The 17,142-nt window shown below is 36.8% G+C and overlaps 1 protein-coding gene across 4 annotated transcripts in view; it reads right to left on the reverse strand.

The window, feature by feature from the left end:
* The window catches only part of LOC145773995 (far upstream element-binding protein 3-like), a 48,035-nt gene that overhangs the window by 5,776 nt on the left and 25,117 nt on the right, over positions 1 to 17,142 (reverse strand). For 2 of the 4 annotated variants that reach the window (XR_014289990.1, XR_014289989.1), the window contains exons 9-20: positions 16,919 to 16,990; positions 16,208 to 16,343; positions 15,271 to 15,381; positions 14,375 to 14,548; positions 14,147 to 14,254; positions 13,820 to 13,959; positions 13,271 to 13,445; positions 12,816 to 12,902; positions 12,435 to 12,539; positions 11,806 to 11,951; positions 11,307 to 11,459; positions 4,712 to 4,900 (exon numbers count right to left, since the gene is read on the reverse strand). Coding sequence is in view for 2 of the 4 variants with exons in the window: in XM_082585123.1 (XP_082441249.1) it covers positions 11,349 to 11,459; positions 11,806 to 11,951; positions 12,435 to 12,539; positions 12,816 to 12,902; positions 13,271 to 13,445; positions 13,820 to 13,959; positions 14,147 to 14,254; positions 14,375 to 14,548; positions 15,271 to 15,381; positions 16,208 to 16,343; positions 16,919 to 16,990 (1,365 nt within the window). In the remaining 2 variants the exon portion in view is untranslated. The remainder of the gene's footprint in view (positions 1 to 4,711; positions 4,901 to 11,306; positions 11,460 to 11,805; positions 11,952 to 12,434; positions 12,540 to 12,815; positions 12,903 to 13,270; positions 13,446 to 13,819; positions 13,960 to 14,146; positions 14,255 to 14,374; positions 14,549 to 15,270; positions 15,382 to 16,207; positions 16,344 to 16,918; positions 16,991 to 17,142) is intronic. The other 2 variants (XM_082585123.1, XM_082585121.1) reach the window with 1 other exon arrangement.

Here is a 17,142-nt window from a genome sequence, read left to right on the forward strand (position 1 = left end):
ATAAGACATAATTTTCCATGAAGAAATTTTTGCTTTAAATTACTTTTTACAAGACCAGAAAATGTCTTGTTTTTATATGGCGTACTGAAAGGATTTCATCATAAACTAGGTATATTTTGCAAAATTATAGTTTTGCCGCAATTTTTGCATATTAAAATTGGTTACTGTGATTTAAAAAAACTGCACACAAGAAATCGACCACCAGGCATGGATTTGTCAATTGACATATTGTCCATATACTGTGTGTGCTATTTTTTCTGTTATTTGAAGGCAGAACAGTGCAGCTTTTTAATGCTGCTAGGCTATAAATCGGACATTAAAAGATTGAAGTAATTTAGGATCAAATTGTGAATCGCTTAGGATCAAATTGCGAAATGATTTTGAAATCTTCTGACGTGAAATCAAAATACGCCCAAAACTTATTGCTTTGTTCAATGCTATTTCAAATTAATAATGACAAAAAAATGTTTGAAAATACAACGCTAGTCATAAAATCAACCGAAAACAGTGACACTGGCAGCTCCACAGTGGGTGCAGCTTAAAGCAGTATAGTGATACAATTCACTTTACCATCCCGGACATAGACACCTTAAGGTGTCTATGATCCGGTAGGATAAAAATGAATAAAGTAAAAAGAAATAATAGAGAATGTCCTTACATCTTTCGCATTGTACTTTAGACATAGACGCTGCTTTGTCGGTTGCCTATTTACGAAGCAATTGCTACCTCCATATTTGTATGTGTGTTCTTGATTTTATTCCAGACATGTTAATTGTTGGACTTTTTCAGTTTTGTAATTTCTGTACGAAATTAGTTTTGGCTTGTTCTTGTATGACAACCTTGCCATCTTGTTAATATTTGGTGGTATAATACTTGATAATTGCAGAGAGCATATTGACTGCAATACTATTGTCACTTCATTGCAGCAAATGCTATACAAAAACACTAGAATGGAAACATGCTCTTTGCAATTTTCACATTCTATTGTGATAACCCTATATTTTTAGAATCATGTGTTAGTTGTTACTTACTACTTAGTTTATAAATTTTAATGAATCCTGACTACGATTCAGATGTCAGTAATGAAGATTTTACTGAACATGCTCCTTACCTTTTTGAGCCAGAGTATTCAGAAGAAATCTTGCTACGTAATACCGTGCAGGTAGCTACCGATCCTATTAAAGATTTTGAAAAGCTATGCCATTGTGAAATGTTTGAATAACTGATAGTTTTACTTGCATAGTCACCACCAACCCGATTTGGATCTTTCCAGCAATGAGTGGCATGCTGGAAACTCTAGGTGGTGCGTTTGCCACAAGTGTGAGTCTATGCCCCAGCCCAATGAACGTATATGTTGCCGTGAAGTGCCACAGATAAACTTATGAAGACGCATCAAGTTGTGGTACTGGTTGTGTTGCAAATTTGACCAATTTTGAGGCACACTTACATCCTGCAGATCCGAGAACTTTTTTTATATGAGAAGCAGGAAGAACTGGAGAAAAGGCAATAACCCAAAAGGAGAAAACGGAGACCTATCAAACGAGTAAGGATGCTACATTAGACTAAATATACCCTAAACACTAAAGAATGCACACTAAAAAAAAGTGATTTTATTTCCTTGCAGGCAGTATCGGCTAGTTGCCTACAGGTATGTATTGGAGTGGATATATATATAATATATACCACAAAGTGATGCTCTCGAAAGCAACAATCGGATTGTGCTGCCGTCATGCATTGTTTGGCAAGAAATCGGAAACAACTTTCCAAGTACAGATGGCCGTCACAGTGGATTTAAATGGCCAACTGAAGGCACATTATGAGAGAGAGAGAGAACTTTTATTTATTTATGAATAGTGATGAATTAAATATGAATGATGATTCGTACGATTTCTACATTTTTACTTGCGGTGTATTGTAGGAATCCGTATCCAGTACAGTTTTATTAAACTGCAAAAAAAACAATAAATCTTTGAAAAAAGCACCCGCTTGTTGTACGAATCCGACCAAAATTTCATCTACAAGGAAACATTTGTTTCATCCGTTGCTAATGACGCTCACCCAGTATGACGTTACACCACCAAAGTTATCCAAGAGCAGTGAAATATGGAGTTTCGCCCGTGGTGACGCGACGGAGCAGTCGTATTCTGATATAAATTTCGCCATAACCAGTCGAGCTTCGGGGTTAAGTTAAAAAAGTTTGCTAAGCATAATTCTGCGCCAGGAAAAGTTTAAAAAAGTTACTACACTTGGATCCAACCTGTCAGGGGCACTTTAAATACAGTATAATATATATATATATATTGAAAAATAAACTACAAGCTTACCTGGCACAGGACCTTAAAATAACACATTTATTGCATATCAGCAGAATAAAAAGTTACAAATGTACTTGATTATTTGGCAAATATTTAAGAAAATCACAAAAAGTCACTCAAGACCTCACAGCAGCGATAAATTGTTTAAAAATATCAGACAACCGAACGACACCTTGAAGACATTCAGAAACACGGTAGTGCTTAGACAATACTCAAAACTACAACAAAAGAAACCAATTAGGTCATATGAGGTACATGATTACACTGGTCAACAGCAAATTTTAATCGAGCTCGTGATTGATTGATTCTAGAAGCATTTTGTGCGCTGATTTCAAAAATGTCTTTATTTTTTTCCTAGCACATTATGTTTTTTAGATATTCCAATTTTAAAATTTTGAAGACATGCCACATTTACAGGCAAGTAAAGCAGTTTTTTTATTCGCAAATTAAGTGTGACGTCATAATAAAACAATGATAAGCCGTACAATTGATGAGCTGGAGCCGTACAATTTTATCCATTCCCATAGCACACTCGGTGTACCTAAAGTCCTAAAGGAATCTTATGAAAACATCGAAATTCTTCTCAATGCTATTAATTACAGGGATTATTAGTGGAGTATTTGTGGAAATCTGAAAATGATTGGAATCTTAATGGGGGTGCAAGAGGGATTTACAAAGTACTGTTGTTTCTTGTGTCTGTGGGATAGTCGCGCTACTACTGAGCACTACCAGAAAAAGGATTGGCCAACAAGAAGCTCCTACAATCCTGGAAGAGAAAGTGTCCAAAATGTCCCGCTAGTTAATCCTGACAAAATTCTTTTGCCGCCGTTACATATCAAACTCGGCTTGATGAAGAATTTTGTAAAAGCAATGGGCAAATCAAATTCAAACGGTTTTCTGTACCTCTGTAAGAAATTTCCAAAGTTAAGTCATGCAAAGCTTAAAGGAATATTTGTTGGTCCACAGATTCGAGAAGTTTTAAAAGATACTGACTTTGAAAAATCACTCACTTCATCAGAATGTCGAGCATGGCAATCCTTTAAATGGTTATGCTCTAACTTTTTGGGAAATTTCAAGGCTGCTTCCTTCAGAAAAGGTGTTGAAAGGTTGCTCTCAACTTACAATGACATGGGCTGCCCCATGTCCCTCAAGATTCATTTTCTTCATTCCCACCTGGACTTTTTCCCTGAGAACCTTGGAGCAGTGAGTGATGAACAAGGTGAAAGGTTTCACCAAGATATCCAAAGCATGTAAGCACGCTATCAAGGGTTCTGGAACGAAAGGATGATGGGTGATTACTGCTGGATGCTGCATCGCGATGATCCAACATGTACACCTAAACGAAAATCATATGCCCAGCGATTTTAATGCAGCAATGTCTAAGTGTCATTGCAACATTCTAAACACTATCTTTGGTATCATGCTGAGCGTTTTTCTTGTGTTTTTGTTCGTTGGGTATTTGATGTATGCAAGGTGTTGCAGCTGATCTTGTGTAGCTTGTTTGAAGCGCATTCAGCGTCAACCATGACCGTTTAAAATATAATCCATGGAGCTTAAAAACCTGACACTTCAGTATTGTGCTAGCTCAAGTATTTAGTACCTCAGACAAGGTTTAAGAGGCATTTTTTGCACTCTAGTGTCTATGCATACATATATGCAACTAAATAGTGTTGAATCTGTGAAAGCAATGCACAAATCTGAAACACTCTGCTCTCTGAAGCTAATCTAAATTTGAAAATTGTAGTGACAAAATCGGTATTTGATCGCAATATTGACGTTTCTGGTCAAAAATTTTTAGACCAATAACTTTAAAACCTGATGTGCTAGAGCAAAACTAGCGCCAGATTTGAAATCAGTAGCAAATTGTGGTCTAAGAAAAGTTACTCCCATTCTCGATTAAAATTTTTTTTCAAATTTTGTTAACCTGTGTTATCGGTTATCGCTATATCACAGTGGGCTTTGACGAAACGTTTCGCAAAAATACAGAGCACACCTTCCACTTGACAAGGGCTTGCAGAACAAACGAAACTGATAAGTTATAGAGCAATTACTGCAAACAAGAAATGCAACCACTCGCTTCACTTCGTACAGACAGAACAATATCACGCCAACAACCAAACCAGAAACAACAAACAGCTTTGCATTCCACACAACCTTCCAAATAAACTGAAATCAGCTGATTACAATTGTTGCCTGTGTCGTAAACGTCCAAGTTATTTGCATGACATGTGTTTAATGCCACAACTGCAGGTTTTAACGTAAGCAGAGTAAACGACAGTGTGTTTTGTGTAAACGACAGATTTTACCACTTTGTACTGTTCAGAACAGTGTCTTTAGTTGTAAAACTAGTCGGCTTGATCAAGCCGAAATTGTTAAGCTTGCACCATACCACTTACGATGGTGGCATTGTCTTACTGGCTCTGCGAAGAATGGGGCGATGAAAGTAACTGGAGTCAACCTATAGATAAAACTGTGGCGTAGAGAAGGTTTGGGTTGATATGTTGAGGTAACGTCGGATTGCCACCCGCCATTGCCAGCGAGGCTATGTGCAGACAAGGCAACTACAGGAGACTCCATCAGAGAATCTGGACAAGAATATAGCATCAGTCAGTGGCGATACGGTTAAAACACACACACGCAAGCAATAAATGCGTTCATTGCAATGTGCGGAATGCTTCGAATGTCAATAGAATCACCGAAACGAGATGCGCCGTGAAAAAGAATAGAGCTCGCAATAATAATTCGTATGAAAGAACTGAAACAAGATAGTGCGCTGGTAGTGGAAATGCAAGACGGACATCTTTCAATAAAGAAAAGAATGGTTCACAACAAGTAGGCCTACTAACTAATAATCACACAAATGTTTGCTCGAATGATGCTGCAAAACATGCAACACAATAACTGCACTTGCTGCAATCTTGCACATACTAATGCAGTTTCATTAATGTATCCACGTAGAGTTCAATTGTCAACAACAGCGTGTTAGCGCATTCGTTTTGCGACTAAAAGGCACTAAAAAAAGTTTAATGACAAAACATACGTTTGCTGCAATGTAGGTTAGAAAAAACGCATGTATACAGTATATACGCACGGGCACTGAGATTTTGAATATAAATATGATGAGTACTATAAGTAGACGTCGATTGAAAAAAACAATGCCAATACAGTTTTAGCTTTTTGACCTAAGGCCTGGGTTTTCTCTTAAGTTTAAACACATTAATAAAATACTTAGTTAAACTATTGCGGGTATGAAAAAGAATAACTTTTTATAGCATCACACTGAAATCGATAATTAAATTTGGACTAAAGCTAAAATTGATGGCAGCAGTCGAAAACATCTCAGAAAAATTGAGATTGAATTTATACAGTCACCAGGTATAGATTCTTATTCAAAAACAATCTTTTTGTGTCTGATTTTTCACTAAAAGCTTTTTGAGTGAAACAGATTGTAAATGTTGCATGACTTCTAACAGTTATTTGAATCAAAGTAAAAATGCCACAGATATCATGCGTTGAAGCAAGAAAACCTAAACATGCCTAGTGGGCATGCGATTAATTTCATACCGCCATTAGCTAAGTTTACACGAACTAATAACAATACTTCAACTAGGGATTTATGATAGGAAGAAAAACTTTGCTTTAAGCGACATGTTGTAACCAGCAGTTTGTCGCATCCAATTTTTGTTGTAGTTTAAAAGCAACAGATACATATGTATGAAAGCTAATTAAATTATTAGGCCTGATCTAACTTTCCAATCTTGATATAATTTTAAACTGTTGCGTGTATTGAACATCGCTATATCACGCTTGAACAAAGCCCTAACAGAAACACAGTAAAAAAACATGCGCTTCAGAACGCGCTGAGCCAAAAACTAATGCAACCCATAAGATTAATGATTTTAAACCTAGTTCAACACTTATCTATACAAGAAATGTGATATTGTGATACTGTACTATATCAATACTGATAGCGCACAAAATTGTGATTTTTTCCGGGGCATTTTTCCAGCTGCACTATTTCTGGTCACCAGATTATGCAACTAAGTTGCGCAGTAGCCTGGAAAATGTTGCATACTGTTACTGGGGTGATTCTTTGACTAGATTTGCAAACATTTAATGATGTACGCAATGGAAAAGTTTAGAACATCTAATGCATAAATTTAAAGCCACAAAATTCAGAAATACACTTAGATAAGGGTTGAAAAGGAAAGTGTTAGCAATAATAAGGTGATGCTAAGTGGCAATAACTTTGAGCAGCATATGTTCCAGCAATTCAGAACAATGTTCAATTGGTTTCAGTGTAACATTGGCAGATTTATTATTGCTTGTAGTAAAATAAAACAGCAAAACAATAAAAGATCACCGTACTTCAAAAAAAAAACCTTGTTTGAAATTTTGGTAAATTTTATTTTTTTGTTTTTTGGTTACCGTATTAAAAATGATCAAGCAAGTTCGCTAAAAAAATAGAATGTAACACTGTAATACTTTTTCCCTTAAATTGTTATTTGCTGTACCTTGAGCCGCGGCTTCATTTTTTACATTTGGCGGCTAATTGCAAACAGTTTAATTGAAATTTCTAAAAATCACATTTTATCAGAGAGGCAGTAAAATCTGCAACATGTGAAGAGCCAAGCCCCAACTCTTAGTGTCCATGATTGCTCTAATACAGCAACTAATTATATAAATTACAGCAGCCAAGGTAAAAAGTTACCGTTGAAGTTTCACATTAACACACTAACTAACGAAAACATAGCAAAGGAAAATTTTCTTTACATAAACATCAGCTCGATGAACTACAGATTGCTCAATCATGAGACTTGCATAATGCATATTCATAACCTAACTGTAACAACAAAACATTTAATTGTCTTTTATTTTTAAGTGTACAGAATTATAGAAGAAAATTTTAAAATTGTCGGCAATATGGTTTCAGTTTAATCTAAATAAATCTAAAACTTTCACAGTGAGATTTAGTAGGGTACATTGTACAATGTACACGTACTAAACATTTTTTTTTGTAAATTGGTTCAATGATAAATGACACAGTTTATCGCGAAGAATTGCTGATAACGAAATTCGCAGCACAATTCATGTTTGTATAAAGCAACTTGAAAGATTCATAAAAAAAAACAATATTTCACCAGTAAGTAGCAAGATTAAAGTTTAAATGCACCACAGGATAGAAAACTGAAATTGCCTAATCGGTTAATCGCCATCAGTATTTTTTTTTAAATATTAACTACCGGCAGGTATTATATTGTATTAATGTAAAAACAAATTATACCATTTGATATATGTAAAAGGTGTTTGGTTAAAATGCGGCGGTGCACAAAACCACAATACTTACTTTGAAAATAATCTTACAAATTCTAATAACAGTAGCTTATTTACAGAACTGAAGTCACGTTTATTATTCAGCAACGCTTCGAAAACTAGACTGTTTCATTTGCAGTGCTATTAAAATTAATAGCAGTCCAGTAGCACTAAAGATAAAAACAATTTAGTTTTCGAAATATTTACTGAGCATGATGAGTTTAATATCTGAGGCATTCCATTATAATTCAACAAATCCAAATAACCACTAAGTCTTCAATTTTGATGACTAAAGCATATGTCATAGTATGCAAAAAATGCATCTCGGCAAAAAAAAAATTTTGAAAATCGGACAAGCGGTTTTCGAGATATCGCGTTCTGAAGTTTTGTGGCTGTCACTAGGTGGCGCTGTTGATGTTCCCAATGTTTTTTGATTTTAGGGTTATATTTGAGGTAGAAAGTCGGTTGAAGTGTCTATTTCACCATTTTTCATGAGGCAGAATTCAAAAATGATGTCAATTTTAGTCTACAAGAATTAGCTAAGGAGTTGTGTGGCATTTAAAAAAAATTGGGGGACCAAATGCCAACCCCCAAATTGTCATGTGGGTAACAAGATATCCCAAAATTTTTTTTTGTTCTTTAAAGTTTCTTGCGTATACTTCATGATAATATACTGTTTATTTATGAGACTTTTGTCCTTTTTGCACAATGCAACCTTTTATCAAAGACTTGCATGAGAAGTTATATGATCTATTAATGCAATATTTGAATGATGTGTGCTTATGATGTCACAATAGCAAATTACAGATTTTCCCAAAAAACTTTTTTCATAGTGAAAATTGCTCAGGAAAACCAGCCCTTGTTTCAAAATTGCAGTCAAATTTTGTTTTCCCGGGCAATTTTCACAACAAAAAAAAGTTTTTTGGAGAAATCTGTAATTTGTTACTGTGATGTCATAAGCAAGCATCATTCAAATATTGCATTAATAGATCTTTGATGTAAGGTTGCATTGTGCAAAAAGGACAAAAGTCTCATAAAAAAATATTATACTATCATGAAGTATATGCAAGAAACTTTCAAGAACAGAATTTTTTTTGGGATATCTCGTTACCCACATGACAATTTGAGGCTTGGCATTTGGTCCCCCAAATTTTTTTTAAATGCCCCATAACTCCTCAGCTAATGCTTTTAGACTAAAATTGAGACCATTTTTGAATTCTGCATTATGAAAAATGGTGGAATAGACACTTCAACCAACTTTCTACCCCAAATATAACCCTAAAATCAAAAAACATTGGGAACATCAACAGCGCCACCTAGTGACAGCCACAAAATTTCAAAACACGATATCTCAAAAACCACTTGTCCAATTATCAAAATTTTTTTTTGCTCAAGTCCAAATTTTGAACACAACAAAATATATCCAAACCAACACCTTTTGAAACCTAGTGGTTACATTTCTTTCTAAAATTTGTTGAATTATAATGGAATGCCTCATCTACATATTCGGCTCGTTAATATTCGATCACATTAACCGGCCGTTTTAACCATTTTGTTCCTAAGTAGTATTTACCGTTAGATTACGGTCGGAGTAAAGAAATCTGAAATTGAACAGTGAATGGTCAAATAGATATTAGAGAACATATCAGAAGATATATCGCAAATATCATCTTGGGTTTTGCGAAAAAAAAAACGTAACAAAACCAAAAACTAAAGTAAAGTTATGTAGATTTGCATCACATTTTCATAGACTCAAAGCAGTTAAAATAAGCCATGTTTAAGAACAAAAAAAAATGGATAATTACTCAGGGGAGATGTCGCTATTTGTGGATTGAAAATCGAACGTTTTGATAAGTTTAAAGGCTTAAAAGCAGATTAAGTTAAGAACAGACGAATCATATCTTAATCATAACAACCTTACAACCATAACTGTTTCATTAAAAACACAAAGTTCCAATCGAAAACAAGAAAACACAATTAAAACCTTTTTATCAGTGTTTTTTAACAATAATTATTGACTATTGACTAATTCAAAATCACACAATTTTAACAACATTTTGATAGACACTTAAAAACAACCACTACCACCTCTGACAAATCCACCATTTTTTTTATATTGATTCAACATCTACAGACGTTGAGTCAACGCAAAAAAGGACTGATTTGTTGGCTGGGGTAGCAGAACTTCCTTCTTTCATCTTTGAAATTAGCTGCAGCGCCAATAGAATATTCATATTGAAGCTTTAATTTAATGCATAATCATAAACAAATCTGTTTCAAGAAATACTCAACAGTTAAAACTATGCAAGAAAAACCATGGAGTGAGTACCAGGATTGACCTAAATGTGTTTTCAAGTCGTACTTTGCCAGGTTTTCAGACCGTGCATTAGGCAAATTCCACCTCAATTGAACACACTAAAAAAGAAACAGTGAAATATCGCACTGATTCTTGTTTAACATTCTTATTTAAATTTACAGTCAAGGTCATTTATTGTTGAAAAAAGCTCTAGTATATATTGCGCCAATCATAAACAATCTTATTCTGTGCATTTCTGTGGCATGGTGACAATGTGCCAGAGTAGCCGAAGGTTCGACATTTCTCGTGTGTAATATGTCAAACAATGAATGATGCAGATAGTGTAGATATTATGATGTATCCTACAAGAAAGCATACACTCTATCTCGAAAATTTATTCAATTTGCAAACCTCACACATGATGTGCGCCAACTACAGATTTACTTTGGTCGAATGTACATCGTTGCTACAACTTGTGGAACATGATAACCCAAAAACAAACAAGTATTCAAAACCCAGCATCTTGTGCAAAGCTGTGAACACTCGATAACATTTAATTGTTAACTTCTGCTTGTCTTGAGTAATATAGCTTCGGGATAGATGTAACTTTACAATATCATAAACAGATGACTGACAGAAACAGAACTCTTATTTCCTGAAGAGGGCAAAGAGTTCTTGCCGAAAACGTTTGAGTTTAGTATTTTATTGATGTATATATTGTATTCGCTTGGATACTGCTACTCAATCCCATTAGGTTACTGTCAGTCATCTGTTTATGGTATTGTAAGACTACTTGACTGTTTATGGTATTGTAAGACTACTTGAATAACACAATCAGTGAGACGTAGAAAAGGCAGTTTTTTTAGCTTTAATTCGAAATCTTGTTTTTGAAAAGCTGTTTTTCGTTCATTAAACCTTGTCACAATATATCACATCTTTATTTTGAGTAAACGCCTAACACTATATCCGAAAATGACATAAAAAAATGCACACAGGTCCGTTTTCTGCCAGCAAAACTGTAACTGATGCAAGCATAGCTGAACAAATAACTTAAGCTATAGAGAAATAAGTATATGGTATATTCTCCAATGTATGGTACAAAAATCTCAACAAGAAATACAAATCGCTGTGATAGACATGCAGCGTACCACGCACGCACATAGAAAGATTCAAATTGCATTGAATGAACGCTCAGAAACAGTGATAAATGCCACATGGATATGAACGCATAAACAGGGCTCAAAACCACAAACGATCACAAAGTGTCTATTTGAAGTGACATCACCAACAAGCAACCGCATTAAACAATAACCGAGATTCAATTAAACACATCACAGGTTCGACACAAAAATATCACAAATCCAAAGCTAAGTTTTGCTCACCTTAGAGAACTCCAATGCTATGTACAGTTGATAACCTCCATGTTAGCTCTGCGCGGGAGGCTGACCACCAGCAGCAGCTGCGGCAGCGTATTGTTGGCCTTGCAATTGGTAGTACTGACGATAGTACTCCGCCCATGCAGCAGAGTAATCGGCCTGAAATATAACGGGCAGGGGTGAATACAAAAAGGCAAATACCTTTAAGCAAGCAATCATTCACTATTTCAGTTTAATGTTTTGCAGTGGCTATCTTTCACGCAGTGTTGCCAGATAAACAATTTTGCATTAATTTGAGAAAAATAAGAACAAACACTTGTGATTGGGAAGATTGTGAAGTTTTAAGCAGAGAAAACAATCTTACCTTAACAATCAGCGAGAACAAACAATATAACATTTTACAAGATTGTTACGAAGTATTTTAAGTGTCAAATTAACATGACACGATTAGTGGTGATGAGACATCCCCTTTCTTAGGCTTGTAGCAACACATGCACAGCTTTACCTGTGTGGTAGCTGGCTGAGCAGCCGCGGCGGGAGCTGCAGCAGCTGCTGGGGCAGGAGCGGCGGCAGCCACCTGCTGGGTTTGAAGGGCTGGTGCGGCGGCCACTGGTGTTGCTGCTTGAGCAGCGGCGGCTGCAGCGACAGCACCTGCAAAATGAAACATTTAATAAATCGTGACGCTTGGTCACAAAAACAAAACGTATGACAGTAGAGTTTTTCTTGAAATAAATACTCTAACAAATAAAATTTCTTTTCCTGTCTCAGGTTTATGTAACGCGTTATCAGCACAGTAATCAGAAGCAGAACTGGCAATTGCGTACAAATATCATCACAGACAAATATCTAACTATGTTTTTAGACTTTATAAAGCTTCAGAGTTTTACGGTTTGTGGTACGTTAAGAGTGATAACATTTTGCATGGTAGCAGTTTCTCCAAAGAGCTCTCTTTAACTGATTCTCTCCAAAGAGCTCTCGTTAACTGATTCTACAAAACGCAATAATCAATTTCGATCGTACAATGTGTAATGTTCAGATGTTTTCCCTGATTAACGTCTTTCTGTTGATTAACGATGCATGGAACACACGCAATCGAAGGACAAACTGGAGCGTCCACAGAGACATCACATCTACCTGTTTGCTTTAAGTACTCATCCCATTGTTTGGAGTAGTCCGGCATGGCTGCGGCAGTGGGTGCAGCTGCAGGGGCTGCAGCAGGAGCGGTGGCAGCGGGAGTGGCTACAAATTAAGAAATGTTCATTGTTTGAATGAATTGTCAAAAAGAAAATGTACATATTCTTACATGGTGGTGAGGATAATTTCTTCCGCAAATGCTAATTTAAAAAACTTTCTTCCTCTTTTCTCTACTAGGATGTATCATTCCACCACTGCATAGCTACATAAAACAACGCTTTTCCCAAGCCATGCTTTTGGACTATACTTTTCCCCTCAATCTGTCAAAGGTTGATCGACATGTTAAGTTTAAAAAGGCAAAAGCAAAACACTGCAACTCACCGGCGGGGGGTTGGAAGCCAGCCTGGGACTGTCCGTACATTTGCAAGTAGGATTGCCAAGCTGCGTTATTGGCGTCCGCTGGCTTGCCTGCAAAGGATTGTGACTTAACAAGCGTCTCAATCGTGCACATTTGTGAGTGCGACATGTTACACACTAGGACTGCCCAAATTAAGGTTGTGAGATTTTGTTCCGACGTAAAATGTCTTGTGCAAACGTATGCGATTACAACCAAGATTGAGTAAAAAATACACACATTCGAATGCCACGGTCGCGACGTTTCCCAGACAGCAAAATCCTTTTTTACTTAGATTCAACGTCTGCAGACGATGAATCTTTTTTTGACAGATTTTGTTAGCTGGTTTGTCGCTTCGTCCTTGGCTTGTGCCAAAGCTCATGAACGGTTCAAAGTGAAAATAAAGAATAAAGTTACACATCGCCAACGGCTTTGCACGTACTTGGATCAGCACCATTTTGTTGGGGGGTTGCTGCCGCCGGGGGGTTCCATTGCTGAAATTGATTGCCCCAGGGCTGTTGCGGAAATGACTGTGGCTGCTGGCTTTGTGGAGGACCCTGCATCGGATTGTGCGGGGGCATGCCACCAGGCGGCATAGCATTGAAATTATTTTGTTGCTGGAATTTAACAAAACATTGACTTGAAATAAAAACAAAGCTATTAAAAAGCCTAGGTGGCAAAAATGACCATAGAATGAAGCATCTATAAAAGAATCTGATCATCACCTTTGACATGTACATAAATAAGATCACTATTAGGGTGTTTCATTTTTTCCACACTTTCGAAATTAAAAACGTTCGGGTTTGCGTATGATTGGATTTTGGACACTGATTTGAAAAGTGTAATTTTGATTCCATTATGACGTAATTTCACGTCAATCAATATGCAATAAGTGCAATTGGTAATTATCACGCGAGAAATACTTCAGATCAATAAGGATTTAAGCTTAGCTGAACCTGTTTTTGACAACTGCATGGAGATAGTCACTTACTTGTGGCGGAGGTCCAAAATTACCCATAGGAGGCCCATGAGGGGGACCGCCCATTGGGCCACCAGGCATCCCACCACCAACACGAGCATCAACCTTTTCTTGAATCAACTGGCGCGCAATTTTGATTTGTTCAGGGGTGCCTGGACAAATAGGTGTCAGTCAAAAAAATACTCAAATATAGAAATGCTAGTTTTTGAATCAATTAAGTTAAATTAGTAGATTGTGGCTTACTGCGAAAAAATATTGTTGTTTTTAAATCAATCCTAACTCAAATCAAACCAAAGCTTTAGATTTCTCGAAGACCACATCTCTTTGCCGCAATCCTACCTTTGATGAGGAAAGTCTTATAATTAAGATCTGATCCAGGAGGAGGATTCCGCTGGATCTCGGCATGGGCTCCAGATTGCTGGTTAATCTGTTTGATCGTTTCACCTCCTGAAATAAGGAACCAAGAAGATTAATGTAAAGCTGAAGCATCTTGTGAAAAGTTTTGTGTGAACAATGAAACGAGTTAGGGTTAGAACAAACAAACGGGTATTTTAAACAACTACTCACCTTTACCAATGACCAATCCCGTTTTGTTAGCAGGAACGAGATGCTCCTCCGAGGTGACTCCCATGTTGCGGCCACCCCCTCCTCCACCTCTCCGCATGTTCGGACCTTCCCATTGTCCAAAACCACCAGAAGGACCTCCCATACCGCCTCCTCCACCACCGCCGCCACGATGACCTAACACATATCGTCAAGATAGAAAACGACTCTTTGTAAATGAGGACGAAAGCACAGCATCACAACTTTTGAGAAATTGTTTGCAAGGATGCTGGCTCGATTCTAGTTTGCAGAAAAACCTCAAATCTATTACTTTGTTGCTGGTTTTTTTTTTTCGCTGAGACTTTTTGGTCATTTGTCCGAAATGACTTGAATTTTTTTTATTTATTTCGGTCATTTTTGGTCATATATATATATATTTTTTCGGACATTTTGACCGAATTAACTATATTTTTTTTCGGACATTTTGCTAAAAAATCGGTCAATGACCCATTAATGACCGAAAAAAAACCAGCTTTGTTGCAGCTTGAACAATGGTAATCAACCAAACCAAATTTGTTGTCACTCATCTAATTTCGATATCAACATTATTCCTCTTCAAAAGTTGTAATGAACCGTAATCTCAAGATATAAAATCGGCCTTGAAGATGCAAACAACAGAAAACCTTCTTGTGCTTCTCGTGAAACAAGAAAAAAGGAGGCAAAAAAGGACCACACATGAGCAACTGTCTTTATAAAATGCACCATAAGGTATTTTCTAAGCTTATTTAAACAGCAAGTATAAGCATGAAGCACTAATCAAAACTGAAAAAAGCGATGAAAATAAAAACATGGACTGCAAATGGACAACGTAAAGCATTTGTTAAACGGAGCTCAGGCAGTAGTAACCAATCAAAACGTACCATCTCGCTCTTGTACGTTCGATATAATTTGTTGAATGCGGCGAATGGCGTTCTCTACGCCTTCCTTGCTTCCAGTAATAGTGCAGAGTCGATCAGGAAGGTTTGCATCCTCTGCAGCAAAGACAAAACTGTTTTCACGCTTCAACCAACAATGTAGCATTCTACAAGTGATACCGAAAGAGGAGCAAATCGCATTTTCAATTTTACATGTATTCTCTCAGATATGTCGTAACGTTATTCGTCATTCCTGATCTGAAGCAGAACTGGCAAGTTACAATATCTTCATAGATAATTTGCACACAATTTGCACAATTTACATAATTTGCACACATGATGATGTGTTAAGGCAACGATTGCCAGAACCATAAAAGACATAATCCTATTTGCAACAACTCGTCTTTACGCCCACTGCATCTCCATCAAACAGGCAGGATGGTTAAATTACTAATGTGGTCACTGATTAGTGATTAGACATGGCAAAAGAAAAACCACCAGGCTTGACGATTGTATATAATATGAATGCATGGTATGCAGTGCAGTTAGCAGCTAGATCATAGCAATCTGTATACACAGGCCTTGACAACGTGCGAGCGATAGGCCTGACTGAAGGAGGATGTATTTTTGAGTTTAAAGTTTAAGGTAAATTCACTTCATATCTCTTTGAAATGATAGTTTTGAATATTTAAATTGCCATTGTGTGATCACTGAATGTCCAAAAATGAAATTTTTCCACTACCAGTATTGCTAGGCGCTTTTTGGATTTCATGCATGCGACTGATACTCAAATTATTAACTTGTACTAGCGATTTTGGCTATTGACAGATCGGCCTTCAATCAAATTTTAAGCTGCACGTTGTCACGGCCTGAGGACCTAGGTATAAAGGTCTCATTGAGCGAGATGTTAAACCATCAGAGTTCAGATTAAACATTACAGTACCTGGTTTAAACTGGATACGGGTGGAAGTCATGTTCTGGATTTGGTTGATCATATCACCACCTTTGCCAATGACAACACCGACAGCTGCTTTGGGAACCGGATAAATTTGGTTGTCTCCGCCGAACATACTGGGTGGCTAAACGATTTAGTGTTACGTTAGCGCAGAATGCTATGCAGGATAAATGACGGCAATGATCGTGAAGCGAAAACCGCCCAGGAAATTAGTGTTTTTTATATTAACTTCCGTAGTAAATGTAGATGTTAAATCAACATACACCAACATTTGCTGACTGAGTGACTTTTAAACGAAGTTATGACGAAATATGAGCCAGACAGCAAGATCTTTTATTTTTGCATTGATTTAACGTCTGCAGACGTAATGGATTGTCTGAGCAACCACTTTATTTCTTTTGTCATTTTTAATTTCGAATAAATTTCTGTTGTAAACGTCAATCGAACCCTTTGAAGTCCACGAAAACAACTAAAGCCCAGGGAGACGGAACATCACTTGCAGACATCCACTCAACAAACAGATGTCTTAGGCCCGAACTAGCTCAGAAACATAAAACTTTTCTTCATTTTATTATAAAAACAATCTTAACCACAGGAAATCATCATCGCATAGTTCGACCAATGAAAAATGCCTTATGGACTAGTCACAAAAAAACTGCTTAGTTATGAAAGCTTATGTAAGGCATATATTCTACTCACTTCTCCCATTTTCTGTTCGGCAATTTGTTGGTCACGTTGCGCCATCATTTGTTGAATGGCATTTATCGCATTCTGAAATAGGTAACAACTAAATTTTGGACAACCATAGCCACAGAGTGACCGCAAACTACTGAAATAGCCTCATCAGTGTAATGGGTGATGAAAATAGTCGTCATTGCTGACACTACGCAATCTTGGACATCATGTGAGTTAGCAACAGTTAC

The sequence above is a fragment of the Aplidium turbinatum genome, chromosome 7 (genome assembly GCF_918807975.1).
Source record: "Aplidium turbinatum chromosome 7, kaAplTurb1.1, whole genome shotgun sequence".
Classification (NCBI taxonomy): Eukaryota; Metazoa; Chordata; class Ascidiacea; order Aplousobranchia; family Polyclinidae; genus Aplidium; species Aplidium turbinatum.